Source organism: Corapipo altera, unplaced genomic scaffold, assembly GCF_003945725.1.
Source record: "Corapipo altera isolate COAL_440 unplaced genomic scaffold, ASM394572v1 180, whole genome shotgun sequence".
NCBI lineage: Eukaryota > Metazoa > Chordata > Aves > Passeriformes > Pipridae > Corapipo > Corapipo altera.
The window spans coordinates 5808694-5824314 of record NW_020884915.1 but is presented as its reverse complement, the minus strand read 5'-3'; the positions used below and the strand labels follow the sequence as shown (position 1 = coordinate 5824314).

The following is a 15621-nucleotide window of genomic DNA, read 5'->3' as shown; positions in this document are numbered from 1 at the left end:
GACACACAGCTGATGCTTCACACGGAGAAGGCAGCATCACCCAGCTGTTAAGAGGCAGTGGGAGCTGTCGCAGAGTTCTTAGTTTTAGCCTCATCTCTGTACATTCTTGACCAGAATAACTTGAGGAGAGGTTTTTCAAAGGACTAATGGCATCCAGTTGTGATGGAGCTAGTCCTCGCCATGTGTCACTCTGGTATAGAAGTTTATGAGATAACCACATTTAATTTCAGTAGGTTTTTTAATACTCTGCTTATTTTCTGAAGCAGTGTGTGCAGATATGCTGTTGATATGCTTGAGTGAAGCGGTGTCTTAGTGGATCAGCAGCTCTCTGGAAGGGTGCTGGGAGCACTTCAGACAAGCATTAGGATCTCATTTTTTGATGTATTTCTTTGGATCTAGAATGTAATGCAAGGGGATGTTGAAGTATCCTCTTCCAAGTGAGAAGTAAAATGTCTATTTTTTTTTTTTTCAGCATCTAAATACCATATCACTACTTATGAGGTAGGCAACCCTAGCTGGAGTTCCTGTTAATTTTGTCTTCTGTGTGCTGAAATTCTTTTAGTAGTTTTGGAGGTGATAGACTGGGCTTCTTGTTTTGCAGATCTGAACACCATTATTTTGTGTTCTTGAATACTTGTGGCTGTCTGGTGAAATGTAGGAAACAAAATGTTACAGGGGAAAAAATAACAATTCAAGGGTAAGATGGTTTTCATATGACAGCGTGAAACTAAACTGAGAAATAACAGGGGGAAAAAAAGGAGATAAACTGGAAAAATGCAAACATTAGAATAACCTTTAAAACTGCAAAAGTTCTCGGGTAATTTCCCTATAAAACCTAGTTTTCATAAGAATGAAGTGGAAGTTCACTCAAAAATTGCCTTTTCTTAGTAGACCTAAGTACGACTGTTCGTGGTTTTTGTGTCTGGGCACAACCTGCCACACTCTCTGCATCCGTCGCAATAATTTGGTATGAAATGGTTCTTGGTACTGCAGACTTCTGTCGAGGAGAAAAAAAATACTTTCCATTGGCAATACCCTTTTGTACAAGTTCCTTTCAGTGCATTTGGGTTTCTAAATGACTTTAAAATCTCTTTTGCACTCCTCCTATCCATTTTACTCAGCAGCTCAGCTCCTTCACACCCACTCGGAGGGGGCTGTCACTCAGCAGGCAGTGAAATCAGCCTGTCAATATAAACCAAGGCAAAATCAGTGTCTGTATTATAACAAATAAACCACTTGTGGTTGAGCAAAATATCCAGTTAAGTGGTAATTTAGCAGTGTTGTCAGAGGTCAGTGATACCCTTAAAGTTGGTGCAGGTTGATTATGTTTTCCAGTGTATTATTTTCTGTGATTATTAAGGTTGGTGGTTGAGCTTATTTTGCAATTTTTTAAAGGTTGGAATTGACAAACACTTATAAAATAAGTGGAGTTTTACCAGCGTGGAGTTTTTTGTTGTGCTTGAGGTTCGGGGTTTCAAAACACTGGGAGAAAAATTGGAACAAAAAGGAACAAACAAAGGAAAAAAAAAAACCAAACAAGAAAATTTAGCAATGAAGTAACGACTAATAGCATCTGGTATTTTGTTAGAGGAATCACTAATAAAAGGGTTGAGATGCTTAGGACTTGCAGTGAGTATTGAACAGCATGCAGAGTAAGTAATCCCTGTGAATAGTTTTATTATGTGCCTGGGAGTAACGTGTGCTGCTTAAATATGCACTCACAGAGTGAGTGCTGGTGGCTCTGTGCATTCTGCCATCCTGCTGACCTGGTGAAAGTTTAATCTTGACAGCTGCTTCTACCTGGGCTAGTTTAGGAGTCAAAGAGTAGTTTTGCAGAAGTCTTTTCGCCTTGAGAAAGCAATTCACAAGATGTCTCCGTTGGTTTCCTGGAATCGAGGTGTTTATTTTGTGCTATGTACAACAGCAACAGCTCTGTAGATTTCATAACCTTAAACATTCAAATCGCAACTTCTACTGAAATTTTCTTTCAGCGGGTGTTACCCAGAATTTCACCAGGCAGAAGCCTAAATAACAGCACTAGACAGAAAATAAGTTTGGTGCTTCAGTTTAAATCTTTCAGACTGGATGTGAAAGTTCCAAACGAAAAAATGTCAGTAGCTACTGTCTTTGAGAGCAAATCATCCGGTTCTGTCGTTCCCATCCAAAGCAGAACAAAATGAGAACAACCAAGTGTTTGTTCCCCGAATTTCCCAGGGCATTTCTGAGGTGGGCTTTCACATTGCTTTGAGGGTTTGGTTTTTTATCATTCCTCTGGCCTTGCCACAGAGACATTGTTGAAAGTCGTTTAGGAAGATAAACTCCTTTTCCAGCCGGGGTGGTGGTCGGGGTTATGCTGTGGGCAGCCCTTCCCCTGGGGCTGCACGAGCACCACATTAAAGTACTGGGAAATTGTGGTGGTGGAGCATCTTCTGTGATCAATGTGGAGTAGTTTGGAAGCCCACCATGCCCTGGATACCTTTGTGACTGGCCACGAAGGCACTGTGCCCAGGAAACCTCACCAAAGGCATTGATCCCAGGGCATGTGCTTTTCAAGTGTCATTTATGGGAATGGAAACCAGATTACTACTAGTAATGTGAATTTTTTGACTAGAAGTGTAACACACCTGCCCATCTGTCTGTCTGTCTGTCAGCCAGTCAGTCTGTCTCCCTGCTCTATTTTGCTTTTAGTTCCCTTTCAATATAATGTTATTCCAACTGGCAACCAAATGGAAAAGAAAGGATGTGTTTTAAGAATGTGGTGCCTAACAATTTCAGTTGAGAAAAAGCTTTTAAAACGTTCCCATTGCACATTCACAACCCAGATTCCCTGGTGGTTAATCCTGGTGTGTGCATTTCCACTGTCGTGCTGGTGATGAGAAACTGAGAGACAGACTCAGTGGTTTATTCATGCAAATTGTGCTTGACAGAGGTGGGAAAACTAGGCTTGATCCACTGGAATTGATGGGAATCTGCACCCATATCAGTTGGTTAGAGCAGGGTGCTAATTACTCCAAAGTCCAGGGCTCAATCCCCATATGGGCCATTCACTTAAGAGCTGGACTCAACGAGCCTTGTGGGTCCCTTCCAGCTCAGAATATTCTGTTATTCTGTGATTTCAGCAGGCTTAAAGATCGTCTTCATTATTTGTAACAGTTATTTGTTGTCTTTCCCTGCACCCCATTACTTCACACAAGAAATTTTTGCTTCTGTGATCTAAAGAGGCTCAAGCATTAATGGCAAGCTCCATCTTCCCCTGCTGAAGCTGCTCTTGACCCTGCAGGATCTGCAGTCTGCCTTTGAACACAGGGCTGGGGCAGTGACCCATATGGAAAGGATGCTGTTGCCTGAATCAGTAACTTTTAGAAGATACCATAAGTGTTTGGGGAGGGCTGGAATAACTCAGATTTCGTTGGGATGAGAATTTGTCTTCCACTGGTGAATAGCCTGTCTCAGGGCAGAGCATTCTCTCTTTGCCGTCTGACTGTGCTCCTGGCACAGGGCTGGGTGACCAAATGTCTCCTCTGACAGAGCTGAGGGTCCCTCCCAGGCTCTGGACCCCACTCATGTTTTTCTGTGTGGTGACAATGTTGAGCTCACAGGATCTGGTTTGATCCTCCTGCTGCTGCTGCTACAGAAAGGGTGGGTGGGTTGTTATCCCTCCTGCCAAAATCTTTGTCCAAAATCAGCAGAGCCACATACGCCTTCTGGTTCAAGTGCAAACATATTTATGCAACTGTTTGTGGGATTTGACTTTCAAATAGAATTCCATGAGCAGGCTTCAATACAGCTGCTTTCAGAAAACAAATCAGAAGATCCATATATATCACCAAACTGTGTTTAACTGCGAATCTGTTACAGTATTCTCCAAACATTTTTTCCATATCGGTCCAAATCTAAGGTTTAGACTGTTTCCATCTTCAATGTAATGCTGCTGTGATGTGTGGAATTTATCCCTGTAGCCTAATAACATGAAAAGAGTGGAAATAAGGAAAGTTATACAAAGCAAACGCTGTCTGCATCTGAATAATTACATTAGATGTTCGATGATCAGGAGATTGAATTATGTTTGTTTTAAAAAAAAACAGCTGACAAGCAGAGAAAATTAAGTTGGCAGGACTTAAAACCAGTTTGGGGTAGTTCCATTGTCTCACGTAAGCTTGATTGCATTTGTATTTTTAATTAATTAAACTTGGATAGTCAGTGCCAAAACAACGCTTCCTGTAACAGCATAGACCAGGGTCTCCAAGTATTTTGTAGAAAATCCTAAATTCAAAGGGAAAAAAATCGACCAAGGCCAAAAAATATGTTCTCCCCCAGGACTTCTTATGTTAGGTCTTGAGCTTTCTGCAGTGATGAAGGCCTGGTTTGAACTGCAGACTTAGAATAAGGAATCTAAAAAGCCATTATCTTGTCATAAGTCATAACAATTTCCGTATCTTATTAAAAATAAGGAAAGCAGATGAAATATTAATGGTGAGAGAGAGAGTGTGCTTTTTGCCCCCAGCAAGAGAACTTCATCACAGCCCTTGGCTTCAGAATCCCCGTCCGGCACCTGCAGGGCTCTGGGCCTGCCAAGGTAAACACTCTCCAAGACAGAGGCTACGCCATCATTTTTAATCTCTGTGAAGTGCCAGGTGAAGTTCTGGAGCAGTACAGTGGTTAATGTATAAAAGGACTCTGCTGTGCTCTCTTGGACTGAATTTCCGCTCCGGGAGTTTGCGTTGCGAGTAAATAGCAAGGAGCCACGGGGCTGTCCAGCAGCACTCTGGGCTCACACACCCTAATGTACTTATTCTGGCCACGCTGCTTTGAGGGAGGGCAGTGCCTTTAGCCCCATTTTATAAATACAATGTGCCACTGAGATCTGCAGGGCACAGAATATTAGTTGTACTGGTAACTGAATTCCCACGGGAGCCTAGAGGCTTGTATCAGGTTTTTAGAACATCACTTACTGCCACAGTTCCTAGGAATTTTTGAATGAGCTGAAATGTGACGGTTTTATTCCTGTCTTGTGTTCTCTGACCATCTGGCTTGCCTCACTTCTTAAATGCATTGCTGGAGACAGGGAAAGTGGAGAGTCCTCAGCATCTCAACATCAGGTTTCCATCTTAAAGCCCCCCAAACCAACAACAACAAAAAAACCCCAAAGCAAACCACCCCCAAAACCCAGAAAACAACTGACAAGAAGGACAGGAAACTTCTCTGTTGTTTCTTCAACCCATTCCTGCAACGTTCCCAAGTAGGCATCACAAAAAAGAGATCCCTCACTGTGTTACTGTACTTGGCCAGGTTCTACAGTTTAAACAGCAATATCCATGTTTCTTCATCAGAAATGGTCCTGTATTGGCAGTTTCTCAAAGAGAATTGCAGTTTTTCACTGCAAGTGCATGTGTTCCCAGCAAAGTTCATGAAGTCCTGACCGGCCATGGCACCTCCAGGGCTGAAAACCATTGAAAACTAGGAAGAATAAGAAGGTAATAAGTGGGTCTACAGAAGTCTTGCTTTTGAACACAAGGATTATCTTTTGTATTGAAGCACATTTATTAGAGATGGAAAACTGCCTTTTGTAGAATGCAAGAGCTGATGTTTCAGCTTTCCAGATTATTCTGAAATACAAGAGCAACACAGACACTGTTAATAATGCAATCAAAGCAATTTAAATCCTTTTAAAGCATCCACAAAGGGTCCTTTGATAAGAAGCAACTTTCATCAGCCTGAAAGACTTGGCAGTTTAGTATGTGCTGTTGATTAAGTTTATACATAGAAAGTGGTAATTCCACTTTTGGCTGGAGAAGAGCAGCAGTAAATTATAAGACATCTTTATAAGCACCACTGTTGGACTTGCTGGTTTTAAATGAAAAATGCATTTATATTAATATAGCTCTAAATGAGATTATTCAGTGTTTAAAGATGCAATTTGTTTTCCATTAGTGCTCTGACTGGACACAAAGCAATTCTGCAAACTCCAAAGCCTTTGGTGTTCCTTTTTTGACAAAAAGAAGGAAATTGCTACAAGTGCACAGTGTATGATGGGCTGTGAGAATCTGTTTAGGTCAGTTGTACTGCATATTTTTTAATCTTACTTTTAGTTCTTGCCTTTGCCCTCCATTTCATTGTGTGCCCCTGTAAGGGAGCTTACATGAAGAAGGCAGAGATGGGCAAAAAAACCCAGAAGTGGTTTTAGATTTGGGCTGAGCTGGTTAAGATCTCTTTTAGCACCATTCCCCCTGAGTTGATTGAGGAGGGAGGCGTAAATTCTGGGACATCTCTAGCTGAGGTTTCCATCCCAGGAATGGTGGGAACCACTTTGACAGGCCTCAGCCCCTTTGAAAAAGAAAGTTTTTCTTTTGGTGTGCCAGCAGTCTTGGGAACTGACTGCTGGCCCCTCAGGCTCTGATGCTGCTCCTGTTGTCCAGCCTGAATTTGTATTCAAATGCTTTCTTCTTCCATTTATTTGGTGTGGCTTCTGTTGTTCTGGACCAAAGCAGGTGAGAGCAAGAGAGAAGCAGACAAATAATATAGACTTGGAACAACATCTAAAGGACTTTGATTCACCTTAAAGAAAGAAAATAGTGAGGGGGAAGATGAGTTCTTGTCTTGGGTCATTGAGCATGAGCAGGAAGTGAACAATTAAGTCTTCCTAGATCCTCCTTGGGGTTTCCAGATGTTGAAGAGGATTTGTTTGGTTTGCTTGTGGGGTTTTGTTGTTGTTGTTTTCTGGGTGTTTTTTTTTTTTGGCAGCAGAATTACTTTGCACTTGGATCTTAGTTTTCTTCCAGGCTGATTTAATGCCAAAGATAGCAGAGAAGGATGGAGAGACCAAATGTTCCCGTGCAGCAGCATGGTGCCTTGTCTCCTTGGCCATTCTCCATGCATTTCTTTGAAATATCTTCTCTTGGGATTCCAGTGTGTTGGAAAATAAAATGCTACTTAATAGATAGCACAGAAGTACAATCACTGGCTGCACCAGCAATGGCTAAAAAGCCAAAAAGATGTTCCTGGCTCCTGTAGACCAGAAAAGTGAGATTTAAACTGAGTTCATCCCTCCCCACAGAAGTGTACAGGAGGAAGCCTCACCAGCTGACTGCAGGGGTTGGATTAGCAGCCCTTCAGAATGAGTTGCAGAAGTGCAACTTTTTATAGCAGTCTCACTTAGACACCTGCAGTTTACACTGAATATCAGAAAAACCTGGTTTTCAGCCAAGAGTCATCACCCAGTTTTGTAGCTCAGCACTAACCCGTCAAGACCCACAGGTATATTGCAGATGTGAAAGAGGAGGGGGGACCTGGTCTCTCTGCAGACCACTGTTTATCTCCAAAATGGCTAAGGTGGTATTTTGAGCCAGCCAGAAAATGCAAGGTATTTAAATGGGAAATTAAGACAAAAAATCTTCACGAGGCACAGGGTGGTTTTTATCTAATTCAAATATTAGATCTTCCCCCCTTTTAATTGAAAGTCAGGGATTTTGTCATGAGCAGCTTTTGTTACCTTGTGTGGTGTTTTTCACTTCATCAGTGGTATATTTGATCAGTATGAAATTTTATTAATAGGATTATTTTTCCTAGGCATGTGCTCAGATCTTTTTCTGAACCTTTCCAGGGTATCTGTCAGGGAGCAGATCTGGCCATAGGCTTTGAATGGTGATGGAGTATTCTGGGCAGGTGTAACTATTTTGGTATGTTCTCAGTGCTGGGCGCTCTAAGAAATTAGTATTTCAATACATAAACTATGAAGTAAAGGGGGAAATGAATCATTAGAATTTAGAATAAACACCATTTATCTTTATTTATCTTATGAATGTTTGTGACGGCATTTTGTGTAATACTTCTTCTATATTAATCTGTGTTGTTACTCTGTCAGAAAGATAAAGAACTCACTTGCATGTGCACGTTGTTTGCCAGTGATATTTTCTAAATAAAGAGTTTGGCGTCAGTGTCTGCTTTCCCAGGGCTTTGACCCACCCAGCTTTTCACCCATGTTTTGGGTGACTTTGCAGGTGTTAAACAGGATTTCACTGAAGCAGGAGGGTCTGACTACCAAAGATATCGCTCTCAGAGCTGTTTTAGTTACACTTCATCATCTTAAGCATATGGTTTCACTTCCAAGTGTTTAACATTTCCATTTCCTCAGGAAATCATTCCTTCTATTTTTTAAACTTTTGAAACTGGATGGATATTTTTGCTGGCAGGCAGACCCGAGAGCGACACAGCGACCAGCCCCAGCCCCAGAGAGCCCCTGGCTGTGGTACCCACCGGCCTCCCCATCCTTCCCCTCCTGCTGCAGCTCCTGAGCACGGCTGGGGGTGCTTCAGCCAGGTCCCTGGGGTGCAGCACGCTGTTAAAACACTCCTGCTTTCCTTACCCTAGTAAAACTACCCACTCCTTTTTTCAGCTTTAGCTGCGAGAGATGTTTTTCTTTCTCAGTCCACTCTGGGCCCATACATCCCAAGAATTAGTTGAGCACAGACTGCTTTAGCTGACTTAGTGAGGCCAGAGGCAAGATCGGGGCCTAAGAAAATAGTTTGTGTCACCTACAAGGAATGAAAGCATTTTCATCCCGTGTTTATTGTCTGTGTTGGTATATCCAGCACATGCACATGACAGAGGAGTGATGGCTCCAGGGGGCTGCTCTGGCTGTTGTGTTTTCAGAGATTATTTCTGGTATTTCCTTTTTCCTCATGACGAATGGGTCACCCCTCTCACGTGTTGGCCAAGTTCTGTGCCATAGGAGAAAGTCTGTGCTCACGTCTTCTTTATGGTGCATTTACCCACATATGTCATAGTGTTTAGCTGCTGGTTTTCTTTTCCTGCTGTGCTATGCAGTGCAGTTATGGATGTGCAATTTGCACGCTCATTTAGCTGGTGTCACTGGCCCTTTTGTGAGAGGATCATCCTCTGCTGCAGTGAGTGTCACTATGTCAAACAACTTTGATAAACTGACTGCATTCTGTACAACGAGCGTTGTCACTGTGTATCAAATAGTGCTGTACAAGAGAAAATGTAGAGCAAACCAGCTGATTAAAGTGTTTGTTCCTTTCTGTTTTACTCCTGTTACAAATACAGACAGTCACAGTCTTTGCTGTGCTTGTTTAGCAGGAGGAAGCTTGCTGTGGGTTGGGGCTCCTGGAGGCAGAGTCCTGCCATGAGCAGGCAGGGCATATGTTTTATTCTTACCCTCTCGAGTTAGTCAAGGGAGCAGAAAGCATCATCAGACAGATGTAGTTAAACCTCCAGACCTCCCAAGAGAGCTCATCTGAGCTGCTCAGCCTCTGGCTTCATGCTGGCCCCTGTGAGTTGCTGTTTGGATCCGCTGACTCTTCCCTAACTGTGTCTGGACACTCCTTCACCTTCTCACTAGAAATGCTACTCAGTCAAGCAGCACAAGCATGCACCACTCCCAAGGACACTCCCAAGGCTCCTCTAGGTCCCAGCAAGCCCACTGGCTTTCTCGCCATGTGGATCTGTGTCATGATGTTCCGAGCTGAAGGCTCCAGCTCGTGCAAACAAACCAGTGCCACAGGATTGCTGCTGATAGTTAGACAGACTGGAGGTCAAGGTAGGATTTACACTGATTTCAATCCAGTTTTACTTGCAAGAGAGTATTAAAGCATTGCAGCCTACTGGATAGATTGGGTGATATCCTGATCCAAAATGGACAGGCAATGCCAGCTAAAAAAATGATGCTGGTACGTTGTCCCAAATTGCTTCAGAAGACCAGACCAGAGCAGGACCACCCTGAATTAAAAGCACAGTTCAGCTGGTCCCAACCCATGTCTCCAGTGATCACTCTATAAGTGCTTCAGGGACCAGTTCCTGCTGTACAGCCACACCTGCACCCTGGTGCAGCACTGGGCAACTCCATCCTTCCTCTCACGAGAGGAGGCCTTGGGTGCTCCTGCCCTCCTGTCCCACAGGCAGTGAGTCCAACATCTCAGACAGCATTTTGTCATCAGGACAGATGTACTCAGAGGGTGTTGAAGCCCTGGACCAGGTTGCCCAGGGAAGTTGTGGATGCCTCATCCCTGGAAGTGTTCCAGGCCAGGTTAGATGAGGCTCCAAGCAAACTGGTCTAGTAGAAGGGGTTGCTGCCCATGGCAAGGGTATGGAACTAGATGATCTTTAGGATCCCTTCCAACCCAAACCATTCCGTGATTCTATGATGTCCTGGTTTTGCAGAACATGATCCCCAGGGACCTGTGATAAGTGAGCCCTTTGGCTTGGTGCCTCCATGGCAAAGGTGAGCTCCATCAAAGACATGTGCCTGCATCCCTGGAGTGCACAGAGCTGAAGGGCAAAGGGGGAATAAAAGGCATTGCAGGAGCCACTCCAGGCCCGAGAGAGAAGTAACCAAGGCACTGACAACTTGTGTGGGTTTCGTATGTCTGTTTGCAGGGCTGTGTTATGTGTTTAGAAGCTGGTTGTTTCCATAATAACAGCAAGTGCCATATGGCAGCGAGGAGGGTGGTGAGAAGAACGCCTAAGGAAACACAGTATGTTGTTTGACATGTGTGTACTTCTAGAGGAATAACGTGTCTCAAGCAAGTAGTGCTGTTCCAAGCAGGCTGGGGGAATTTTCTGCTCTCACCAGAAAAATATCCAAAGCCCTCAGCATTTGTCCTGGTGCAATGCCAGTTAATGACGCCTGCCCTTCGTCCTTGTTTTCCTGCAGATAGTCCTTGTGACGGGCAAAGGACCTCTTGCTTTGCTGCAAGTGATGGTTCTGGATGCACCAGCACAGGAGAATGGCATTTAAACATGGAGTTTAAGAGGAAATACTGTTCTATAAGGAGTGCTGTGTGGAACTGAAACGAGCCAGATGCCATATGCTCCATCCATTCCTTAGCACTCAGCAAGTAAATAGCAGAAATTTTAAAACCTTTGAAAATGCATAGTTTATACTATAATTGTTTAGTAGAGAGTGAGCAGAGCATCTCCAGAGATTAGGGGCACTTTAGTGCATATCTAGAAAGCATCCAGGAAGGTCTCCACAAATTACAAATTTTCCTGCCCTTTAATGTATGACTCGCATTTCAAGGTCTTGTAATTTGCTCCACAGATTCTCACAAACATCACCAGTACCTTTGAATACATTTCCACTGCAGAAAAATATGGAATTATTTTTTCATAAGACCTGAATGACTTTTGCCTTTTGCCAAAATGAGTTCTACAAAATTCAGCCCCTCTTATTTGAGTCTTAAAGCCATTAATTATGTTTGTATTTGGATACCTGAAATGTGGTGGTGGGGAGAAGGATGTTGTTCTGATTTGAGGTCGTAGTTCTGCACTCATTTGCAATTCTCTAAACTCCTGAACAGTCCAGAAGACAAAGCTCTTCTCATTTTCATGCTTCTCTTCTTCTCCTTATTGCCTCTAGAGAGAGATTACTGCAGCATATGTGAAAAGCAGCCGATCGGAAGGCTTCTCTTTCGGCAGTTCTGTGAAACTCGACCCGAGCTCGAGTGCTGCATCAGGTTCCTTGACTCGGTGGTAAGTCAATTCTTATGATATTTTGGGGTGCTTCCCAATGCTCTCCTGACAGAGGAGACTCCTTTGACCCGTAGGAATCCCTGTTCCATGGGGTGTGAGGGCTGGCCCCATCAGCAGCCCAGCATCACTGGCAGTAGAGGGGCAGTGCTGCACGTGGGGTTGGTGCCAGCCTGGAGGGACACCAGGGCGGGATGAGGACAGGCACCCCCCCCAGTGCTGGTGTGGCTTCCCTTCATGTCAACTCCTGAGCAGCTGAGCTGCTATGAGTAATGTCTTCTGATGTGGGTGAAGCCTGAAGTGCTGGGAGGCACTGGGAGGAAAGGGAAGGTGATGAATGGACTGACAAGAGAGGATGAGGAATGTGATAATGCTAATATCTCTTACCAAGGCTTTTCATCTGTAGACTTCAGGGTGATTTACAAAGGATATCCTGAAAATTACCTTGTTTTTTCAAATAGGAGAGCAGAGGCACAAGGTATAGAAGTGACTTGATTGAGATCACTAGGAAACAAATCTCCATTTTCCATCCCAGTGAGCCACTGAGCAATGCCCCTCAGCCCCAGGGGGACCTGATGCTCTTTCCCAGTCTGGCAGTGCTTGGCCGTGTGCACTGCCAGCTGTTCACAGTGGAAAAGTCTCCCAGTGACTTTCTTGCTGGGAACCTGTGAAAGGGAAGGTGTTGATCAGCCAAAAGGCTAAATCATAACAGAGAGGAAGATGAACTTGTCGCTGCTGAGTGTGAGTGTCCACGGGGCTTCGCTCCCTGGCTCACAATGACAGGCAAAAGCAAAACAATGCATAACAGGAATAAAATTGGTGTGTTTGTACTGTGGTGGTGAAGGTATTCTGAAGTATAGGGAGATGTGAGGACTGCACTTAAGTTGTAAAAGTAACAGTCTGGAAGGGGACATGTGGTCTCTTAAGGTTTATGTCAGTACTGCAGTAACTACAGCAAATCCACAGTGTCACAGAAAGTGTTGGATAAAGTCCGATTCCAATCAGTTTTAGCCAGTCATGACTTCTGCCTGTTATTTCTAGCACTGGCTGTGATTTTCTCCAGTGAAAGGTGTAACCACCAAGGTACACGGAACATCTGACAAATGCTCTGTGCAGCTGTGCTCAAGGCCAGCAGGCAGCAGGGTGCTTCAGGTACCCTGGATGTGTTTGTCCTGCACCAAGCCAGCATGAGACACCACCCACCCACCTCGGGGAAGGCACCCCACAGAAATGCCACACAGGGTGTAACACCTGCAGCCCCGAGGAGGTGGGTGATGGCCTTCCCTCTAGGAAGCTGCAGAAATCCTTCAAGAGACAGTCACAAAAGGCTGCTTGTAAACAGTTCTAATTTCAGACAGAAGTGACGGCGTCGCCCTCAGTTTGGGGAGGGTTGGCAGGGCTCTGCTCTTTTCTCACGCCTCCTCGCAGCAGCAGGCGTCACGTTTTGGTTCCAGCAGCGCCCAGGGGCTGCAGAGAACAAGCCCCTGTTGTGTGAGCCCTGCATACACGCTCGGGGCATCCCACTGACAGCAGCAATCATATCTGGGCACAAGGAAACATCTCTGTCGCCCCCGGTGCCCCCCGAGCCCCGCGTGATCCCCGCGGCTGCAGCGCTGCCCGCAGCCTCTCCCGCAGCCTCTCCCGCCTCTCCCCGTCGCGCCGGCTGCCCGGCCACCCTCGGGCTCTGGGAATTGAGGGCACTGTGTCATTTCTTTCTCCCAGAGCCCTGTGGAGCACTGACAAGCACTGACACTCCGTGTCCTCTCCTCATCCCTGCGGCACAGGCAACACCGGTCCTGCAAAAGCTGGTGGTGGGACTGGATTTGTTTTTCAAAGGTTTGTCTCCAAGCAAAGCCAGACTGATATTCCCAAATCCTTTTGCAAGGGGGTGCTTTGCACCCAATCCCATGTTGCCTTTTCAGACCAGAGCTACCCTGTATACCTTTACTGGGCTGGTGGTCTGTTCCCAGTTAGGCTCAGACTGGCAGTAGGATTTTGAGGATTTGGTGAACAAAATGCCTGGCTGTGTGGAGGTCTGAATATTTATCTTTCTCTCTTCTTTTTAACACTAATTAACAGCAGTCTCCTTTGTTTATTGATTTCAGATTCTGTACAGGCTTGCTCCCAGCCCGTGAAAATCCCTGCATTAGGCAATGTTAAGGTCAAACAACGCAGCCCATGGCCATTAAATTGGATGAGTGCTACTGAAATTTGCCCAGCAGGGTCACACTGTGTTGAGTGAGCAGTGGGATTCAGGCCAAGCCCTGTGTTAGGCAAAAAAGTCCTGTAATGAGACCAGAAGTTTGACTTTACAGTCCTATTCTGAGACCACCAGGAATGTGAAACCTTTTGGAGACCACCTGCTGTAACAAGCCCCAAGCAGGAGAAACCAAGAGCCTTAATTTTCTTTTGTCTTAGTTATTTTTCTGACATGAGATGCAAAACTTAGCTTTTATGTAATATCAAACAAAAAGAAAAAATAAGAGGGGATAATATTTAACTGTTCATGAGAGATTAACAGAGCTTCTTGCACATAGAGAGGTAGGACCACCTCTCTTTTTCAGAGCCCATCTAAGTGACTTTACCAGGGTCACACAGTAAGTCATTGGCAAAAGCCAGTAATTGATGCCTCCCCATTTTTAATACATTTTTTTTTTTAACCCATGCACTCAACTTCCTGCAAAGAAAGGAATGATCAGGACTTATGGGAAGAAACCAGAAGCTGAGTCAGACACTTAACAACCCACCAACATCCTTATGGAAGACTAAGTTTTGCAAGCTCTCTTACACCTGTACTTCCAAAGGCTGGTAAAATCAACCACACCTTGCAGACCAGAATCTGTAAAGAGACAAAAAAAAAAATCCGTCTTGGCTGGACATTTATGTGAGCTGTTGTGTGAAATAACTAACCTGGTCTGATGTAGTCTCCTGAAAATCTAATTATGGCAGCATCTGGGGTTTTTTGTCTGTGCAGTACAGCAGTGGTTAGGCTGCTTTCTGAAGAAAAAGGGTTTGTATTGTTCAATTCTGTGCGTGTGTGGGTGTGTAGCTGTCAGTTCCCTCTGAAACCTGAAACCTTGGCCACTTCCAACGAGTAATTGTGATGAAAGTGCTCAGATGCACAAAGTTTCTACCTGCTTTCTGAGGAGAGTGTTTGAGTAATAACTCACAACCAGCTGTAGCACAGACTATGACACTACATGGTCTGTAAGCAGGAGGCCCCAACATTAGATGATGAGAGATCAAAACTAAGAGATAAAATATTGAGTAAGAAGTACTAATGGCTGCAGCTTGTGCCTCTAAACTCGTCTGTGTGCCTGTAACCACAAAGATCCCATGGATAGCTCACCAAACCCTCCTGTAGCCATTCAGATGAAGGAACTACATGAACATAAACTCCTGTTGTTAAACAGAGACAGTTTAAGATTAAATCAGCTCCTCTATAAGCCCTTAACAAGGCATTCACGCACAGCCCTGAAGCACACTTTGCTCTGCTTACAAATATTTTAGCGACATCGTACAACTTTGGAGCTGTTGAAAGACAGTCATGAAAATAAAGTGCGAGTGGATATGTTTCCTGTGCTGAAAGGCAGATCAGTGAGCAGGGAATGTGCTAGCAGGACATGTTTCCTTCTCTGCAGCCAGTGCTTCCAGGACAAGAGAGCAGCAGTTCAGTTCAGCAAGGACTTCTTGCTCCTGTCCCCTCCTCAACAGCACATTCCCGGGGTGCCAGCTCCTGACATTTCCCTCTCCTCTCCTGTGGTTTTAATGTGCTAATATAATGAAGACTTTAGCTTCTGGACTCCCTTTCCTGCTTCATCTACTCACATGCATAATTTATTTTTTTTTTCCAGGGGAGGGCTTTTAACATTTTAATGCAGACCAGATTTTGATTGACTAGAGGGGAACGTGGCCGATTTTGGTCAAGGAGAAAACAACCTGACATTGTTTTCTCTCTAACCTGACCAATGTTATTTCTTTGCACTGAAGTCACACAGAAATACATCCTCTGGAGGCAAATGGCCCCTGCTCGTGATATCTGGGCTCAGGGGCTGGGGTGACAGGCACATCTCCTCTGGTGGACTTTTCAGCTGAACGCTTCACTAGACATTGCACTTATCTGGGGTGAAAGGACGA

General features: G+C 44.6%; 1 protein-coding gene and 1 long non-coding RNA gene across 3 annotated transcripts in view; both read left to right on the top strand.

The window, feature by feature from the left end:
- Positions 1-15621, top strand: part of GRK5 (G protein-coupled receptor kinase 5) — a 154458-nt gene that overhangs the window by 87000 nt on the left and 51837 nt on the right. For both annotated transcript variants that reach the window (XR_003529659.1, XM_027655276.1), the window contains exon 3: positions 11375-11487. Coding sequence is in view for 1 of the 2 variants with exons in the window: in XM_027655276.1 (XP_027511077.1) it covers positions 11375-11487 (113 nt within the window). In the remaining variant the exon portion in view is untranslated. The remainder of the gene's footprint in view (positions 1-11374; positions 11488-15621) is intronic.
- On the top strand, positions 2604-10231 carry LOC113952818. Its single transcript, XR_003529661.1, has 3 exons — positions 2604-2615; positions 6273-6277; positions 10061-10231. It is a non-coding gene; the product is annotated as an uncharacterized LOC113952818 (long non-coding RNA).